The sequence below is a fragment of the Salvelinus fontinalis genome, chromosome 18 (genome assembly GCF_029448725.1).
Source record: "Salvelinus fontinalis isolate EN_2023a chromosome 18, ASM2944872v1, whole genome shotgun sequence".
NCBI lineage: Eukaryota > Metazoa > Chordata > Actinopteri > Salmoniformes > Salmonidae > Salvelinus > Salvelinus fontinalis.
Window position 1 is genome coordinate 61,646,007 of NC_074682.1, and position 20,894 is coordinate 61,666,900.

The window sequence follows — 20,894 nt, forward strand, 5'->3', positions numbered from 1 at the left end:
CATATCTCTAGTGGAACATGTATCATATCTCTAATGGAACATGTATCATATCTCTAGTGGAACATGTATCATATCACTAATGGAACATGTATCATATCTCTAATGGAACATGTATCATATCTCTAATGGAACATGTATCATATCTCTAATGGAACATGTATCATATCTCTAATGGAACATGTATCATATCTCTAATGGAACATGTATCATATCTCTAATGGAACATGTATCATATCTCTACTGGAACATGTATCATATCTCTAGTGGAACATGTATCATATCTCTAGTGGAACATGTATCATATCTCTAGTGGAACATGTATCATATCTCTAGTGGAACATGTATCATATCTCTAGTGGAACATGTATCATATCACTAATGGAACATGTATCATATCTCTAATGGAACATGTATCATATCTCTAATGGAACATGTATCATATCTCTAGTGGAACATGTATCATATCTCTAGTGGAACATGTATCATATCTCTAATGGAACATGTATCATATCTCTAATGGAACATGTATCATATCTCTACTGGAACATGTATCATATCTCTAGTGGAACATGTATCATCTCTAGTGGAACATGTATCATATCTCTAATGGAACATGTATCATATCTCTAGTGGAACATGTATCATATCTCTAATGGAACATGTATCATATCACTAATGGAACATGTATCATATCTCTAGTGGAACATGTATCATACAGTATCTCTAATGGAACATGTATCATATCTCTAATGGAACATGTATCATATCTCTAATGGAACATGTATCATATCTCTAATGGAACATGTATCATATCTCTAGTGGAACATGTATCATATCACTAATGGAACATGTATCATATCTCTAGTGGAACATGTATCATATCACTAATGGAACATGTATCATCTCTAGTGGAACATGTATCATATCTCTAGTGGAACATGTATCATATCTCTAGTGGAACATGTATCATATCTCTAGTGGAACATGTATCATATCTCTAATGGAACATGTATCATATCTCTAATGGAACATGTATCATATCTCTAATGGAACATGTATCATATCTCTAATGGAACATGTATCATATCTCTAGTGGAACATGTATCATATCACTAATCGAACATGTATCATCTCTAGTGGAACATGTATCATATCTCTAGTGGAACATGTATCATATCTCTAGTGGAACATCTATCATATCTCTAGTGGAACATGTATCATATCTCTAGTGGAACATGTATCATATCTCTAGTGGAACATGTATCATATCACTAGTGGAACATGTATCACATCACTAATGGAACATGTATCATATCTCTAATGGAACATGTATCATATCTCTAGTGGAACATGTATCATATCTCTAGTGGAACATGTATCATATCTCTAATGGAACATATCTCTAGTGGAACATGTATCATATCTCTAATGGAACATATCTCTAGTGGAACATGTATCATATCTCTAATGGAACATGTATCATATCTCTAATGGAACATGTATCATATCTCTAATGGAACATGTATCATATCTCTAGTGGAACATGTATCATATCTCTAATGGAACATGTATCATATCTCTAATGGAACATGTATCATATCTCTAGTGGAACATGTATCATATCTCTAATGGAACATGTATCATATCTCTAGTGGAACATGTATCATATCTCTAATGGAACATGTATCATATCTCTAGTGGAACATGTATCATATCTCTAATGGAACATGTATCATATCTCTAATGGAACATGTATCATATCTCTAATGGAACATGTATCATATCTCTAGTGGAACATGTATCATATCTCTAGTGGAACATGTATCATATCTCTAGTGGAACATGTATCATATCTCTAATGGAACATGTATCATATCTCTAGTGGAACATGTATCATATCTCTAATGGAACATGTATCATATCTCTAGTGGAACATGTATCATATCTCTAGTGGAACATGTATCATATCTCTAATGGAACATGTATCATATCTCTAGTGGAACATATCTCTAGTGGAACATGTATCATATCTCTAGTGGAACATGTATCATATCTCTAGTGGAACATGTATCATCTCTAGTGGAACATGTATCATATCTCTAGTGGAACATGTATCATATCTCTAGTGGAACATGTATCATATCTCTAGTTACCGTAGTCTGAGTCCTTGAAGCAGGCGTCCATGTGATCATGGTCGTCATCAAACTCGATGCTATCGATGCTGCTGTTCTTAGTTTTCTTGGGTTTGGCTGGCCGCTTACTGTTCCCATCTCCTCCTCCTTTTCCTCCTCGTGTTCCTCCCTTCCGTCCAGCCGTGGCGGTGTTGGCATGGTTCCTGCCCCAAGAACCACCTCCTCCTCCAGGGGTGTCGGAGGAGATGGCTGCGGCCTCAGCTGTAGCCCCGGAGGACAGGTTGGCCATAGACAACATCCCCTGAATGGCCTCCTGTGTGCTGGGAGATGCAGGTGGCTGACTGTAAGTACGTCAATAAGAAATAACACAACACAATAACACATTACACTGCTGGAAGATGTACCCGCCGGAGAGAGAGACTGGTCTATTCTCTGTCAGCAGACTGGTCTATTCTCCACCAGCAGACTGGTCTATTCTCTACCAGCAGACTGGTCTATTCTCTACCAGCAGACTGGTCTATTCTCTACCAGCAGACTGGTCTATTCTCTACCAGCAGACTGGTCTATTCTCTACCAGCAGACTGGTCTATTCTCTATTAGCAGACTGGTCTATTCTCTACCAGCAGACTGGTCTATTCTCCACCAGCAGACTGGTCTATTCTCCACCAGCAGACTGGTCTATTCTCTACCAGCAGACTGGTCTATTCTCTACCAGCAGACTGGTCTATTCTCTACCAGCAGACTGGTCTATTCTCTACCAGCAGACTGGTCTATTCTCTACCGGCAGACTGGTCTATTCTCTACCGGCAGACTGGTCTATTCTCCACCGGCAGACTGGTCTATTCTCCACCGGCAGACTGGTCTATTCTCTACCGGCAGACTGGTCTATTCTCTACCGGCAGACTGGTCTATTCTCCACCGGCAGACTGGTCTATTCTCCACCGGCAGACTGGTCTATTCTCTACCGGCAGACTGGTCTATTCTCTACCGGCAGACTGGTCTATTCTCTACCGGCAGACTGGTCTATTCTCTACCGGCAGACTGGTCTATTCTCTACCGGCAGACTGGTCTATTCTCTACCGGCAGACTGGTCTATTCTCTACCGGCAGACTGGTCTATTCTCTACCGGCAGACTGGTCTATTCTCTACCGGCAGACTGGTCTATTCTCTACCGGCAGACTGGTCTATTCTCTACCGGCAGACTGGTCTATTCTCTACCGGCAGACTGGTCTATTCTCTACCGGCAGACTGGTCTATTCTCTACCGGCAGACTGGTCTATTCTCTACCGGCAGACTGGTCTATTCTCTACCGGCAGACTGGTCTATTCTCTACCGGCAGACTGGTCTATTCTCTACCGGCAGACTGGTCTATTCTCTACCGGCAGACTGGTCTATTCTCCACCGGCAGACTGGTCTATTCTCCACCGGCAGACTGGTCTATTCTCCACCAGCAGACTGGTCTATTCTCCACCAGCAGACTGGTCTATTCTCTACCAGCAGACTGGTCTATTCTCTACCAGCAGACTGGTCTATTCTCTACCAGCAGACTGGTCTATTCTCTGTCAGCAGACTGGTCTATTCTCTGTCAGCAGACTGGTCTATTCTCTACCAGCAGACTGGTCTATTCTCTACCAGCAGACTGGTCTATTCTCTACCAGCAGACTGGTCTATTCTCTACCAGCAGACTGGTCTATTCTCTACCAGCAGACTGGTCTATTCTCTACCAGCAGACTGGTCTATTCTCTACCAGCAGACTGGTCTATTCTCTACCAGCAGACTGGTCTATTCTCTACCAGCAGACTGGTCTATTCTCTACCAGCAGACTGGTCTATTCTCCACCAGCAGACTGGTCTATTCTCCACCAGCAGACTGGTCTATTCTCTACCAGCAGACTGGTCTATTCTCTACCAGCAGACTGGTCTATTCTCTACCAGCAGACTGGTCTATTCTCTACCAGCAGACTGGTCTATTCTCTACCAGCAGACTGGTCTATTCTCTGTCAGCAGACTGGTCTATTCTCCATCAGCAGACTGGTCTATTCTCCATCAGCAGACTGGTCTATTCTCTACCGGCAGACTGGTCTATTCTCTACCGGCAGACTGGTCTATTCTCTACCGGCAGACTGGTCTATTCTCTACCGGCAGACTGGTCTATTCTCTACCGGCAGACTGGTCTATTCTCTACCGGCAGACTGGTCTATTCTCTACCGGCAGACTGGTCTATTCTCTACCGGCAGACTGGTCTATTCTCTACCGGCAGACTGGTCTATTCTCTACCGGCAGACTGGTCTATTCTCTACCGGCAGACTGGTCTATTCTCTACCGGCAGACTGGTCTATTCTCTACCGGCAGACTGGTCTATTCTCTACCGGCAGACTGGTCTATTCTCTACCGGCAGACTGGTCTATTCTCTACCGGCAGACTGGTCTATTCTCTACCGGCAGACTGGTCTATTCTCTACCGGCAGACTGGTCTATTCTCTACCAACAGACTGGTCTATTCTCTACCGGCAGACTGGTCTATTCTCTACCGGCAGACTGGTCTATTCTCTACCGGCAGACTGGTCTATTCTCTACCGGCAGACTGGTCTATTCTCTACCGGCAGACTGGTCTATTCTCTACCGGCAGACTGGTCTATTCTCTACCGGCAGACTGGTCTATTCTCCACCGGCAGACTGGTCTATTCTCTACCAGCAGACTGGTCTATTCTCTACCAGCAGACTGGTCTATTCTCTACCAGCAGACTGGTCTATTCTCTACCAGCAGACTGGTCTATTCTCTACCAGCAGACTGGTCTACTCTCTACCAGCAGACTGGTCTATTCTCTACCAGCAGACTGGTCTATTCTCTACCAGCAGACTGGTCTATTCTCTATCTCTATCAGCAGACTGGTCTATTCTCTACCAGCAGACTGGTCTATTCTCTATCTCTATCAGCAGACTGGTCTATTCTCTACCAGCAGACTGGTCTATTCTCCACCAGCAGACTGGTCTATTCTCTACCAGCAGACTGGTCTATTCTCCACCAGCAGACTGGTCTATTCTCCATCAGCAGACTGGTCTATTCTCTACCAGCAGACTGGTCTATTCTCTACCGGCAGACTGGTCTATTCTCTAACGGCAGACTGGTCTATTCTCTACCGGCAGACTGGTCTATTCTCCACCAGCAGACTGGTCTATTCTCCATCAGCAGACTGGTCTATTCTCCACCAGCAGACTGGTCTATTCTCTACCAGCAGACTGGTCTATTCTCTACCAGCAGACTGGTCTATTCTCTACCAGCAGACTGGTCTATTCTCCACCAGCAGACTGGTCTATTCTCTACCAGCAGACTGGTCTATTCTCTACCAGCAGACTGGTCTATTCTCTACCAGCAGACTGGTCTATTCTCTACCAGCAGACTGGTCTATTCTCTACCAGCAGACTGGTCTATTCTCTACCAGCAGACTGGTCTATTCTCTACCAGCAGACTGGTCTATTCTCTACCAGCAGACTGGTCTATTCTCTACCAGCAGACTGGTCTATTCTCTACCAGCAGACTGGTCTATTCTCTACCAGCAGACTGGTCTATTCTCCACCAGCAGACTGGTCTATTCTCTACCAGCAGACTGGTCTATTCTCTACCAGCAGACTGGTCTATTCTCTACCAGCAGACTGGTCTATTCTCTACCAGCAGACTGGTCTATTCTCTACCAGCAGACTGGTCTATTCTCTGTCAGCAGACTGGTCTATTCTCCATCAGCAGACTGGTCTATTCTCTACCAGCAGACTGGTCTATTCTCTACCAGCAGACTGGTCTATTCTCTACCAGCAGACTGGTCTATTCTCTACCGGCAGACTGGTCTATTCTCTACCGGCAGACTGGTCTATTCTCTACCGGCAGACTGGTCTATTCTCTACCGGCAGACTGGTCTATTCTCTACCGGCAGACTGGTCTATTCTCTACCGGCAGACTGGTCTATTCTCTACCGGCAGACTGGTCTATTCTCTACCGGCAGACTGGTCTATTCTCTACCGGCAGACTGGTCTATTCTCTACCGGCAGACTGGTCTATTCTCTACCGGCAGACTGGTCTATTCTCTACCGGCAGACTGGTCTATTCTCTACCGGCAGACTGGTCTATTCTCTACCGGCAGACTGGTCTATTCTCTACCGGCAGACTGGTCTATTCTCTACCGGCAGACTGGTCTATTCTCTACCAGCAGACTGGTCTATTCTCTACCAACAGACTGGTCTATTCTCTACCGGCAGACTGGTCTATTCTCTACCGGCAGACTGGTCTATTCTCTACCGGCAGACTGGTCTATTCTCTACCGGCAGACTGGTCTATTCTCTACCGGCAGACTGGTCTATTCTCTACCGGCAGACTGGTCTATTCTCTACCGGCAGACTGGTCTATTCTCTACCAGCAGACTGGTCTATTCTCCCCCAGCAGACTGGTCTATTCTCCACCAGCAGACTGGTCTATTCTCTACCAGCAGACTGGTCTATTCTCTACCAGCAGACTGGTCTATTCTCTACCAGCAGACTGGTCTACTCTCTACCAGCAGACTGGTCTACTCTCTACCAGCAGACTGGTCTATTCTCTACCAGCAGACTGGTCTATTCTCTACCAGCAGACTGGTCTATTCTCTATCTCTATCAGCAGACTGGTCTATTCTCTACCAGCAGACTGGTCTATTCTCTATCTCTATCAGCAGACTGGTCTATTCTCTACCAGCAGACTGGTCTATTCTCCACCAGCAGACTGGTCTATTCTCTACCAGCAGACTGGTCTATTCTCCACCAGCAGACTGGTCTATTCTCTACCAGCAGACTGGTCTATTCTCTACCAGCAGACTGGTCTATTCTCTACCAGCAGACTGGTCTATTCTCTACCAGCAGACTGGTCTATTCTCTACCAGCAGACTGGTCTATTCTCTATCTCTATCAGCAGACTGGTCTATTCTCTACCAGCAGACTGGTCTATTCTCCACCAGCAGACTGGTCTATTCTCCACCAGCAGACTGGTCTATTCTCCACCAGCAGACTGGTCTATTCTGTACCAGCAGACTGGTCTATTCTCTACCGGCAGACTGGTCTATTCTCTACCGGCAGACTGGTCTATTCTCTACCGGCAGACTGGTCTATTCTCTACCGGCAGACTGGTCTATTCTCTACCGGCAGACTGGTCTATTCTCTACCAGCAGACTGGTCTATTCTCTACCAGCAGACTGGTCTATTCTCTAACGGCAGACTGGTCTATTCTCTACCAGCAGACTGGTCTATTCTCCACCAGCAGACTGGTCTATTCTCCATCAGCAGACTGGTCTATTCTCCACCAGCAGACTGGTCTATTCTCCACCAGCAGACTGGTCTATTCTCCACCAGCAGACTGGTCTATTCTCTACCAGCAGACTGGTCTATTCTCTACCAGCAGACTGGTCTATTCTCTACCAGCAGACTGGTCTATTCTCTGTCAGCAGACTGGTCTATTCTCTGTCAGCAGACTGGTCTATTCTCTGTCAGCAGACTGGTCTATTCTCTACCAGCAGACTGGTCTATTCTCTACCAGCAGACTGGTCTATTCTCTACCAGCAGACTGGTCTATTCTCTACCAGCAGACTGGTCTATTCTCCACCAGCAGACTGGTCTATTCTCTACCAGCAGACTGGTCTATTCTCTACCAGCAGACTGGTCTATTCTCCACCAGCAGACTGGTCTATTCTCTACCAGCAGACTGGTCTATTCTCTACCAGCAGACTGGTCTATTCTCTACCAGCAGACTGGTCTATTCTCTATCTCTATCAGCAGACTGGTCTATTCTCTACCAGCAGACTGGTCTATTCTCTACCAGCAGACTGGTCTATTCTCCACCAGCAGACTGGTCTATTCTCCACCAGCAGACTGGTCTATTCTCTACCAGCAGACTGGTCTATTCTCTACCAGCAGACTGGTCTATTCTCTACCAGCAGACTGGTCTATTCTCTACCAGCAGACTGGTCTATTCTCTACCAGCAGACTGGTCTATTCTCTGTCAGCAGACTGGTCTATTCTCCGTCAGCAGACTGGTCTATTCTCTACCGGCAGACTGGTCTATTCTCTACCGGCAGACTGGTCTATTCTCTACCGGCAGACTGGTCTATTCTCTACCGGCAGACTGGTCTATTCTCTACCGGCAGACTGGTCTATTCTCTACCGGCAGACTGGTCTATTCTCTACCGGCAGACTGGTCTATTCTCTACCAGCAGACTGGTCTATTCTCTACCAGCAGACTGGTCTATTCTCTACCAGCAGACTGGTCTATTCTCTATCAGCAGACTGGTCTATTCTCCACCAGCAGACTGGTCTATTCTCCACCGGCAGACTGGTCTATTCTCTACCGGCAGACTGGTCTATTCTCTACCGGCAGACTGGTCTATTCTCTACCGGAAGACTGGTCTATTCTCTACCAGCAGACTGGTCTATTCTCTATCGGCAGACTGATCTATTCTCTACCGGCAGACTGGTCTATTCTCTACCGGCAGACTGGTCTATTCTCTACCAGCAGACTGGTCTATTCTCTACCAGCAGACTGGTCTATTCTCTACCAGCAGACTGGTCTATTCTCTATCAGCAGACTGATCTATTCTCTACCAGCAGACTGATCTATTCTCTACCGGCAGACTGGTCTATTCTCCACCAGCAGACTGGTCTATTCTCCACCAGCAGACTGATCTATTCTCTACCAGCAGACTGATCTATTCTCTACCAGCAGACTGGTCTATTCTCTACCGGCAGACTGGTCTATTCTCTACCGGCAGACTGGTCTATTCTCTACCGGCAGACTGGTCTATTCTCTACCGGCAGACTGGTCTATTCTCTACCGGCAGACTGGTCTATTCTCCACCAGCAGACTGGTCTATTCTCCACCAGCAGACTGGTCTATTCTCTACCAGCAGACTGGTCTATTCTCTACCAGCAGACTGGTCTATTCTCTACCAGCAGACTGGTCTATTCTCTACCAGCAGACTGGTCTACTCTCTACCAGCAGACTGGTCTACTCTCTACCAGCAGACTGGTCTATTCTCTACCAGCAGACTGGTCTATTCTCTACCAGCAGACTGGTCTATTCTCTATCTCTATCAGCAGACTGGTCTATTCTCTAACAGCAGACTGGTCTATTCTCTATCTCTATCAGCAGACTGGTCTATTCTCTACCAGCAGACTGGTCTATTCTCCACCAGCAGACTGGTCTATTCTCCACCAGCAGACTGGTCTATTCTCCACCAGCAGACTGGTCTATTCTCTACCAGCAGACTGGTCTATTCTCTACCAGCAGACTGGTCTATTCTCTACCGGCAGACTGGTCTATTCTCTACCGGCAGACTGGTCTATTCTCTACCGGCAGACTGGTCTATTCTCTACCGGCAGACTGGTCTATTCTCTACCGGCAGACTGGTCTATTCTCTAACGGCAGACTGGTCTATTCTCTAACGGCAGACTGGTCTATTCTCTACCGGCAGACTGGTCTATTCTCTACCGGCAGACTGGTCTATTCTCTACCGGCAGACTGGTCTATTCTCTACCGGCAGACTGGTCTATTCTCTACCGGCAGACTGGTCTATTCTCTACCGGCAGACTGGTCTATTCTCTACCGGCAGACTGGTCTATTCTCTACCGGCAGACTGGTCTATTCTCTACCGGCAGACTGGTCTATTCTCTACCGGCAGACTGGTCTATTCTCTACCGGCAGACTGGTCTATTCTCTACCGGCAGACTGGTCTATTCTCCACCAGCAGACTGGTCTATTCTCCACCAGCAGACTGGTCTATTCTCCACCAGCAGACTGGTCTATTCTCTACCAGCAGACTGGTCTACTCTCTACCAGCAGACTGGTCTACTCTCTACCAGCAGACTGGTCTACTCTCTACCAGCAGACTGGTCTATTCTCTACCAGCAGACTGGTCTATTCTCTATCTCTATCAGCAGACTGGTCTATTCTCTACCAGCAGACTGGTCTATTCTCTATCTCTATCAGCAGACTGGTCTATTCTCTACCAGCAGACTGGTCTATTCTCCACCAGCAGACTGGTCTATTCTCTACCAGCAGACTGGTCTATTCTCCACCAGCAGACTGGTCTATTCTCTACCAGCAGACTGGTCTATTCTCTACCAGCAGACTGGTCTATTCTCTACCAGCAGACTGGTCTATTCTCTACCAGCAGACTGGTCTATTCTCTATCTCTATCAGCAGACTGGTCTATTCTCTACCAGCAGACTGGTCTATTCTCCACCAGCAGACTGGTCTATTCTCCACCAGCAGACTGGTCTATTCTCCACCGGCAGACTGGTCTATTCTCTACCGGCAGACTGGTCTATTCTCTACCGGCAGACTGGTCTATTCTCTACCGGCAGACTGGTCTATTCTCTACCGGCAGACTGGTCTATTCTCTACCGGCAGACTGGTCTATTCTCTACCGGCAGACTGGTCTATTCTCTACCGGCAGACTGGTCTATTCTCTACCGGCAGACTGGTCTATTCTCTACCGGCAGACTGGTCTATTCTCTACCGGCAGACTGGTCTATTCTCTAACGGCAGACTGGTCTATTCTCTACCAGCAGACTGGTCTATTCTCCACCAGCAGACTGGTCTATTCTCCATCAGCAGACTGGTCTATTCTCCACCAGCAGACTGGTCTATTCTCCACCAGCAGACTGGTCTATTCTCCACCAGCAGACTGGTCTATTCTCTACCAGCAGACTGGTCTATTCTCTACCAGCAGACTGGTCTATTCTCTACCAGCAGACTGGTCTATTCTCTACCAGCAGACTGGTCTATTCTCTGTCAGCAGACTGGTCTATTCTCTGTCAGCAGACTGGTCTATTCTCTGTCAGCAGACTGGTCTATTCTCTGTCAGCAGACTGGTCTATTCTCTACCAGCAGACTGGTCTATTCTCTACCAGCAGACTGGTCTATTCTCCACCAGCAGACTGGTCTATTCTCTACCAGCAGACTGGTCTATTCTCTACCAGCAGACTGGTCTATTCTCCACCAGCAGACTGGTCTATTCTCTACCAGCAGACTGGTCTATTCTCTACCAGCAGACTGGTCTATTCTCTACCAGCAGACTGGTCTATTCTCTACCAGCAGACTGGTCTATTCTCTACCAGCAGACTGGTCTATTCTCTACCAGCAGACTGGTCTATTCTCTACCAGCAGACTGGTCTATTCTCCACCAGCAGACTGGTCTATTCTCTACCAGCAGACTGGTCTATTCTCTACCAGCAGACTGGTCTATTCTCTACCAGCAGACTGGTCTATTCTCTACCAGCAGACTGGTCTATTCTCTACCAGCAGACTGGTCTATTCTCTACCAGCAGACTGGTCTATTCTCTACCAGCAGACTGGTCTATTCTCCGTCAGCAGACTGGTCTATTCTCCGTCAGCAGACTGGTCTATTCTCCGTCAGCAGACTGGTCTATTCTCTACCGGCAGACTGGTCTATTCTCTACCGGCAGACTGGTCTATTCTCTACCGGCAGACTGGTCTATTCTCTACCGGCAGACTGGTCTATTCTCTACCGGCAGACTGGTCTATTCTCTACCGGCAGACTGGTCTATTCTCTACCAGCAGACTGGTCTATTCTCTACCAGCAGACTGGTCTATTCTCTACCAGCAGACTGGTCTATTCTCTATCAGCAGACTGGTCTATTCTCCACCAGCAGACTGGTCTATTCTCCACCAGCAGACTGGTCTATTCTCTACCGGCAGACTGGTCTATTCTCTACCGGCAGACTGGTCTATTCTCTACCGGAAGACTGGTCTATTCTCTACCAGCAGACTGGTCTATTCTCTATCAGCAGACTGATCTATTCTCTACCGGCAGACTGATCTATTCTCTACCGGCAGACTGGTCTATTCTCTACCAGCAGACTGGTCTATTCTCTACCAGCAGACTGGTCTATTCTCTACCAGCAGACTGGTCTATTCTCTACCAGCAGACTGGTCTATTCTCTATCAGCAGACTGATCTATTCTCTACCAGCAGACTGATCTATTCTCTACCGGCAGACTGGTCTATTCTCCACCAGCAGACTGGTCTATTCTCCACCAGCAGACTGGTCTATTCTCTATCAGCAGACTGATCTATTCTCTACCAGCAGACTGGTCTATTCTCTACCGGCAGACTGGTCTATTCTCTACCGGCAGACTGGTCTATTCTCTACCGGCAGACTGGTCTATTCTCTACCGGCAGACTGGTCTATTCTCTACCGGCAGACTGGTCTATTCTCTACCGGCAGACTGGTCTATTCTCTACCGGCAGACTGGTCTATTCTCCACCAGCAGACTGGTCTATTCTCTACCAGCAGACTGGTCTATTCTCTACCAGCAGACTGGTCTATTCTCTACCAGCAGACTGGTCTACTCTCTACCAGCAGACTGGTCTACTCTCTACCAGCAGACTGGTCTATTCTCTACCAGCAGACTGGTCTATTCTCTACCAGCAGACTGGTCTATTCTCTATCTCTATCAGCAGACTGGTCTATTCTCTACCAGCAGACTGGTCTATTCTCTATCTCTATCAGCAGACTGGTCTATTCTCTACCAGCAGACTGGTCTATTCTCCACCAGCAGACTGGTCTATTCTCTACCAGCAGACTGGTCTATTCTCCACCAGCAGACTGGTCTATTCTCCACCAGCAGACTGGTCTATTCTCTACCAGCAGACTGGTCTATTCTCTACCAGCAGACTGGTCTATTCTCTACCAGCAGACTGGTCTATTCTCTATCTCTATCAGCAGACTGGTCTATTCTCTACCAGCAGACTGGTCTATTCTCCACCAGCAGACTGGTCTATTCTCCACCAGCAGACTGGTCTATTCTCCACCAGCAGACTGGTCTATTCTCTACCAGCAGACTGGTCTATTCTCTACCGGCAGACTGGTCTATTCTCTACCGGCAGACTGGTCTATTCTCTACCGGCAGACTGGTCTATTCTCTAACGGCAGACTGGTCTATTCTCTAACGGCAGACTGGTCTATTCTCCACCGGCAGACTGGTCTATTCTCCACCGGCAGACTGGTCTATTCTCCATCGGCAGACTGGTCTATTCTCCACCGGCAGACTGGTCTATTCTCCACCAGCAGACTGGTCTATTCTCCACCAGCAGACTGGTCTATTCTCTACCAGCAGACTGGTCTATTCTCTACCAGCAGACTGGTCTATTCTCTACCAGCAGACTGGTCTATTCTCTGTCAGCAGACTGGTCTATTCTCTGTCAGCAGACTGGTCTATTCTCTGTCAGCAGACTGGTCTATTCTCTGTCAGCAGACTGGTCTATTAACTACCAGCAGACTGGTCTATTCTCTACCAGCAGACTGGTCTATTCTCCACCAGCAGACTGGTCTATTCTCTACCAGCAGACTGGTCTATTCTCTACCAGCAGACTGGTCTATTCTCTACCAGCAGACTGGTCTATTCTCTACCAGCAGACTGGTCTATTCTCTACCAGCAGACTGGTCTATTCTCTACCAGCAGACTGGTCTATTCTCTACCAGCAGACTGGTCTATTCTCTGTCAGCAGACTGGTCTATTCTCCGTCAGCAGACTGGTCTATTCTCTACCGGCAGACTGGTCTATTCTCTACCGGCAGACTGGTCTATTCTCTACCGGCAGACTGGTCTATTCTCTACCGGCAGACTGGTCTATTCTCTACCGGCAGACTGGTCTATTCTCTACCGGCAGACTGGTCTATTCTCTACCGGCAGACTGGTCTATTCTCTACCGGCAGACTGGTCTATTCTCTACCGGCAGACTGGTCTATTCTCTACCAGCAGACTGGTCTATTCTCTACCAGCAGACTGGTCTATTCTCTATCAGCAGACTGGTCTATTCTCCACCAGCAGACTGGTCTATTCTCCACCAGCAGACTGGTCTATTCTCTACCGGCAGACTGGTCTATTCTCTACCGGCAGACTGGTCTATTCTCTACCGGCAGACTGGTCTATTCTCTACCGGCAGACTGGTCTATTCTCTATCAGCAGACTGATCTATTCTCTACCGGCAGACTGATCTATTCTCTACCGGCAGACTGGTCTATTCTCTACCAGCAGACTGGTCTATTCTCTACCAGAAGACTGGTCTATTCTCTACCAGCAGACTGGTCTATTCTCTATCAGCAGACTGATCTATTCTCTACCAGCAGACTGATCTATTCTCTACCGGCAGACTGGTCTATTCTCTACCGGCAGACTGGTCTATTCTCCACCAGCAGACTGGTCTATTCTCCACCAGCAGACTGGTCTATTCTCTATCAGCAGACTGATCTATTCTCTACCAGCAGACTGGTCTATTCTCTACCGGCAGACTGGTCTATTCTCTACCGGCAGACTGGTCTATTCTCTACCGGCAGACTGGTCTATTCTCTACCAGCAGACTGGTCTATTCTCTACCAGCAGACTGGTCTATTCTCTATTCTCTACCAGCAGACTGGTCTATTCTCTACCGGCAGACTGGTCTATTCTCTACCAGCAGACTGGTCTATTCTCCACCGGCAGACTGGTCTATTCTCTACCAGCAGACTGGTCTGTTCTCTACCTGCAGACTGGTCTATTCTCTACCAGCAGACTGGTCTATTCTCTACCAGCAGACTGGTCTATTCTCTACCAGCAGACTGGTCTATTCTCTACCAGCAGACTGGTCTATTCTCTACCGGCAGACTGGTCTATTCTCTACCAGCAGACTGGTCTATTCTCTACCAGCAGACTGGTCTATTCTCTACCGGCAGACTGGTCTATTCTCTACCGGCAGACTGGTCTATTCTCTACCGGCAGACTGGTCTATTCTCTACCGGCAGACTGGTCTATTCTCTACCAGCAGACTGGTCTATTCTCTACCAGCAGACTGGTCTATTCTCTACCGGCAGACTGGTCTATTCTCTACCAGCAGACTGGTCTATTCTCTACCGGCAGACTGGTCTATTCTCTACCAGCAGACTGGTCTATTCTCTACCGGCAGACTGGTCTATTCTCTACCGGCAGACTGGTCTATTCTCTACCAGCAGACTGGTCTATTCTCTACCAACAGACTGGTCTATTCTCTACCAGCAGACTGGTCTATTCTCTATTCTCTACCAGCAGACTGGTCTATTCTCTATTCTCTACCAGCAGACTGGTCTATTCTCTATTCTCTACCAGCAGACTGGTCTATTCTCTACCGGCAGACTGGTCTATTCTCTACCAGCAGACTGGTCTATTCTCTACCAGCAGACTGGTCTATTCTCTACCAGCAGACTGATCTATTCTCTAACGGCAGACTGGTCTATTCTCTACCGGCAGACTGGTCTATTCTCTACCAGCAGACTGGTCTATTCTCTACCAGCAGACTGGTCTATTCTCTACCAGCAGACTGGTCTATTCTCTACCAGCAGACTGGTCTATTCTCTACCAGCAGACTGGTCTATTCTCTACCAGCAGACTGGTCTATTCTCTACCAGCAGACTGGTCTATTCTCTACCAGCAGACTGGTCTATTCTCTACCAGCAGACTGGTCTATTCTCTACCAGCAGACTGGTCTATTCTCTACCAGCAGACTGGTCTATTCTCTACCAGCAGACTGGTCTATTCTCTACCGGCAGACTGGTCTATTCTCTACCAGCAGACTGGTCTATTCTCTAACGGCAGACTGGTCTATTCTCTACCGGCAGACTGGTCTATTCTCTACCAGCAGACTGATCTATTCTCTATTCTCTACCAGCAGACTGGTCTATTCTCTGTCAGCAGACTGGTCTATTCTCTGTCAGCAGACTGGTCTATTCTCTACCGGCAGACTGGTCTATTCTCTACCGGCAGACTGGTCTATTCTCTACCGGCAGACTGGTCTATTCTCTACCGGCAGACTGGTCTATTCTCTACCGGCAGACTGGTCTATTCTCTACCGGCAGACTGGTCTATTCTCTACCGGCAGACTGGTCTATTCTCTACCGGCAGACTGGTCTATTCTCTACCGGCAGACTGGTCTATTCTCTACCAGCAGACTGGTCTATTCTCTACCAGCAGACTGGTCTATTCTCTACCAGCAGACTGGTCTATTCTCTACCAGCAGACTGGTCTATTCTCTACCAGCAGACTGGTCTATTCTCTACCAGCAGACTGGTCTATTCTCTACCAGCAGACTGGTCTATTCTCTACCAGCAGACTGGTCTATTCTCTACCAGCAGACTGATCTATTCTCTACCAGCAGACTGGTCTATTCTCTACCAGCAGACTGGTCTATTCTCTACCAGCAGACTGGTCTATTCTCTACCAGCAGACTGGTCTATTCTCTACCGGCAGACTGGTCTATTCTCTACCAGCAGACTGGTCTATTCTCTACCAGCAGACTGGTCTATTCTCTACCGGCAGACTGGTCTATTCTCTACCGGCAGACTGGTCTATTCTCTACCAGCAGACTGGTCTATTCTCTACCAGCAGACTGGTCTATTCTCTACCAGCAGACTGGTCTATTCTCTATCAGCAGACTGGTCTATTCTCTATCAGCAGACTGATCTATTCTCTACCAGCAGACTGATCTATTCTCTACCGGCAGACTGGTCTATTCTCTACCGGCAGACTGGTCTATTCTCCACCAGCAGACTGGTCTATTCTCCACCAGCAGACTGGTCTATTCTCTATCAGCAGACTGATCTATTCTCTACCAGCAGACTGGTCTATTCTCTACCGGCAGACTGGTCTATTCTCTACCGGCAGACTGGTCTATTCTCTACCGGCAGACTGGTCTATTCTCTACCAGCAGACTGGTCTATTCTCTACCAGCAGACTGGTCTATTCTCTATTCTCTACCAGCAGACTGGTCTATTCTCTACCGGCAGACTGGTCTATTCTCTACCAGCAGACTGGTCTATTCTCCACCGGCAGACTGGTCTATTCTCTACCAGCAGACTGGTCTGTTCTCTACCTGCAGACTGGTCTATTCTCTACCGGCAGACTGGTCTATTCTCTACCGGCAGACTGGTCTATTCTCTACCGGAAGACTGGTCTATTCTCCACCAGCAGACTGGTCTATTCTCTACCAGCAGACTGGTCTATTCTCTACCGGCAGACTGGTCTATTCTCTACCAGCAGACTGGTCTATTCTCTACCAGCAGACTGGTCTATTCTCTACCAGCAGACTGGTCTATTCTCTACCAGCAGACTGGTCTATTCTCTACCAGCAGACTGGTCTATTCTCTGTCAGCAGACTGGTCTATTCTCTGTCAGCAGACTGGTCTATTCTCTGTCAGCAGACTGGTCTATTCTCTGTCAGCAGACTGGTCTATTAACTACCAGCAGACTGGTCTATTCTCTACCAGCAGACTGGTCTATTCTCCACCAGCAGACTGGTCTATTCTCTACCAGCAGACTGGTCTATTCTCTACCAGCAGACTGGTCTATTCTCTACCAGCAGACTGGTCTATTCTCTACCAGCAGACTGGTCTATTCTCTACCAGCAGACTGGTCTATTCTCTACCAGCAGACTGGTCTATTCTCTACCAGCAGACTGGTCTATTCTCTGTCAGCAGACTGGTCTATTCTCCGTCAGCAGACTGGTCTATTCTCTACCGGCAGACTGGTCTATTCTCTACCGGCAGACTGGTCTATTCTCTACCGGCAGACTGGTCTATTCTCTACCGGCAGACTGGTCTATTCTCTACCGGCAGACTGGTCTATTCTCTACCGGCAGACTGGTCTATTCTCTACCGGCAGACTGGTCTATTCTCTACCGGCAGACTGGTCTATTCTCTACCGGCAGACTGGTCTATTCTCTACCAGCAGACTGGTCTATTCTCTACCAGCAGACTGGTCTATTCTCTATCAGCAGACTGGTCTATTCTCCACCAGCAGACTGGTCTATTCTCCACCAGCAGACTGGTCTATTCTCTACCGGCAGACTGGTCTATTCTCTACCGGCAGACTGGTCTATTCTCTACCGGCAGACTGGTCTATTCTCTACCGGCAGACTGGTCTATTCTCTATCAGCAGACTGATCTATTCTCTACCAGCAGACTGGTCTATTCTCTACCAGCAGACTGGTCTATTCTCTATTCTCTACCAGCAGACTGGTCTATTCTCTACCGGCAGACTGGTCTATTCTCTACCAGCAGACTGGTCTATTCTCCACCGGCAGACTGGTCTATTCTCTACCAGCAGACTGGTCTGTTCTCTACCTGCAGACTGGTCTATTCTCTACCAGCAGACTGGTCTATTCTCTACCAGCAGACTGGTCTATTCTCTACCAGCAGACTGGTCTATTCTCTACCAGCAGACTGGTCTATTCTCTACCGGCAGACTGGTCTATTCTCTACCAGCAGACTGGTCTATTCTCTACCAGCAGACTGGTCTATTCTCTACCGGCAGACTGGTCTATTCTCTACCGGCAGACTGGTCTATTCTCTACCGGCAGACTGGTCTATTCTCTACCGGCAGACTGGTCTATTCTCTACCAGCAGACTGGTCTATTCTCTACCAGCAGACTGGTCTATTCTCTACCGGCAGACTGGTCTATTCTCTACCAGCAGACTGGTCTATTCTCTACCGGCAGACTGGTCTATTCTCTACCAGCAGACTGGTCTATTCTCTACCGGCAGACTGGTCTATTCTCTACCGGCAGACTGGTCTATTCTCTACCAGCAGACTGGTCTATTCTCTACCAACAGACTGGTCTATTCTCTACCAGCAGACTGGTCTATTCTCTATTCTCTACCAGCAGACTGGTCTATTCTCTATTCTCTACCAGCAGACTGGTCTATTCTCTACCGGCAGACTGGTCTATTCTCTACCAGCAGACTGGTCTATTCTCTACCAGCAGACTGGTCTATTCTCTACCAGCAGACTGATCTATTCTCTAACGGCAGACTGGTCTATTCTCTACCGGCAGACTGGTCTATTCTCTACCAGCAGACTGGTCTATTCTCTACCAGCAGACTGGTCTATTCTCTACCAGCAGACTGGTCTATTCTCTACCAGCAGACTGGTCTATTCTCTACCAGCAGACTGGTCTATTCTCTACCAGCAGACTGGTCTATTCTCTACCAGCAGACTGGTCTATTCTCTACCAGCAGACTGGTCTATTCTCTACCAGCAGACTGGTCTATTCTCTACCAGCAGACTGGTCTATTCTCTACCGGCAGACTGGTCTATTCTCTACCAGCAGACTGGTCTATTCTCTAACGGCAGACTGGTCTATTCTCTACCGGCAGACTGGTCTATTCTCTACCAGCAGACTGATCTATTCTCTATTCTCTACCAGCAGACTGGTCTATTCTCTGTCAGCAGACTGGTCTATTCTCTGTCAGCAGACTGGTCTATTCTCTGTCAGCAGACTGGTCTATTCTCTACCGGCAGACTGGTCTATTCTCTACCGGCAGACTGGTCTATTCTCTACCGGCAGACTGGTCTATTCTCTACCGGCAGACTGGTCTATTCTCTACCGGCAGACTGGTCTATTCTCTACCGGCAGACTGGTCTATTCTCTACCGGCAGACTGGTCTATTCTCTACCGGCAGACTGGTCTATTCTCTACCGGCAGACTGGTCTATTCTCTACCAGCAGACTGGTCTATTCTCTACCAGCAGACTGGTCTATTCTCTACCAGCAGACTGGTCTATTCTCTACCAGCAGACTGGTCTATTCTCTACCAGCAGACTGGTCTATTCTCTACCAGCAGACTGGTCTATTCTCTACCAGCAGACTGGTCTATTCTCTACCAGCAGACTGGTCTATTCTCTACCAGCAGACTGATCTATTCTCTACCAGCAGACTGGTCTATTCTCTACCAGCAGACTGGTCTATTCTCTACCAGCAGACTGGTCTATTCTCTACCAGCAGACTGGTCTATTCTCTACCGGCAGACTGGTCTATTCTCTACCAGCAGACTGGTCTATTCTCTACCAGCAGACTGGTCTATTCTCTACCGGCAGACTGGTCTATTCTCTACCGGCAGACTGGTCTATTCTCTACCAGCAGACTGGTCTATTCTCTACCAGCAGACTGGTCTATTCTCTACCAGCAGACTGGTCTATTCTCTATCAGCAGACTGGTCTATTTTCTATCAGCAGACTGATCTATTCTCTACCAGCAGACTGATCTATTCTCTACCGGCAGACTGGTCTATTCTCTACCGGCAGACTGGTCTATTCTCCACCAGCAGACTGGTCTATTCTCCACCAGCAGACTGGTCTATTCTCTATCAGCAGACTGATCTATTCTCTACCAGCAGACTGGTCTATTCTCTACCGGCAGACTGGTCTATTCTCTACCGGCAGACTGGTCTATTCTCTACCGGCAGACTGGTCTATTCTCTACCAGCAGACTGGTCTATTCTCTACCAGCAGACTGGTCTATTCTCTATTCTCTACCAGCAGACTGGTCTATTCTCTACCGGCAGACTGGTCTATTCTCTACCAGCAGACTGGTCTATTCTCCACCGGCAGACTGGTCTATTCTCTACCAGCAGACTGGTCTGTTCTCTACCTGCAGACTGGTCTATTCTCTACCGGCAGACTGGTCTATTCTCTACCGGCAGACTGGTCTATTCTCTACCGGAAGACTGGTCTATTCTCCACCAGCAGACTGGTCTATTCTCTACCAGCAGACTGGTCTATTCTCTACCGGCAGACTGGTCTATTCTCTACCAGCAGACTGGTCTATTCTCTACCAGCAGACTGGTCTATTCTCTACCAGCAGACTGGTCTATTCTCTACCAGCAGACTGGTCTATTCTCTACCGGCAGACTGGTCTATTCTCTACCAGCAGACTGGTCTATTC

General features: G+C 47.8%; 1 protein-coding gene across 3 annotated transcripts in view; it reads right to left on the bottom strand.

Moving 5' to 3' along the window:
• Nucleotides 1-20,894, bottom strand: part of LOC129815843 (lysine-specific demethylase phf2-like) — a 278,038-nt gene that overhangs the window by 106,211 nt on the left and 150,933 nt on the right. For 2 of the 3 annotated variants that reach the window (XM_055870000.1, XM_055870003.1), the window contains one exon: nucleotides 2,154-2,473. In XM_055870000.1, coding sequence (XP_055725975.1) covers nucleotides 2,154-2,473 — 320 coding nt within the window. The remainder of the gene's footprint in view (nucleotides 1-2,153; nucleotides 2,474-20,894) is intronic. The other variant, XM_055870001.1, reaches the window with a different exon arrangement.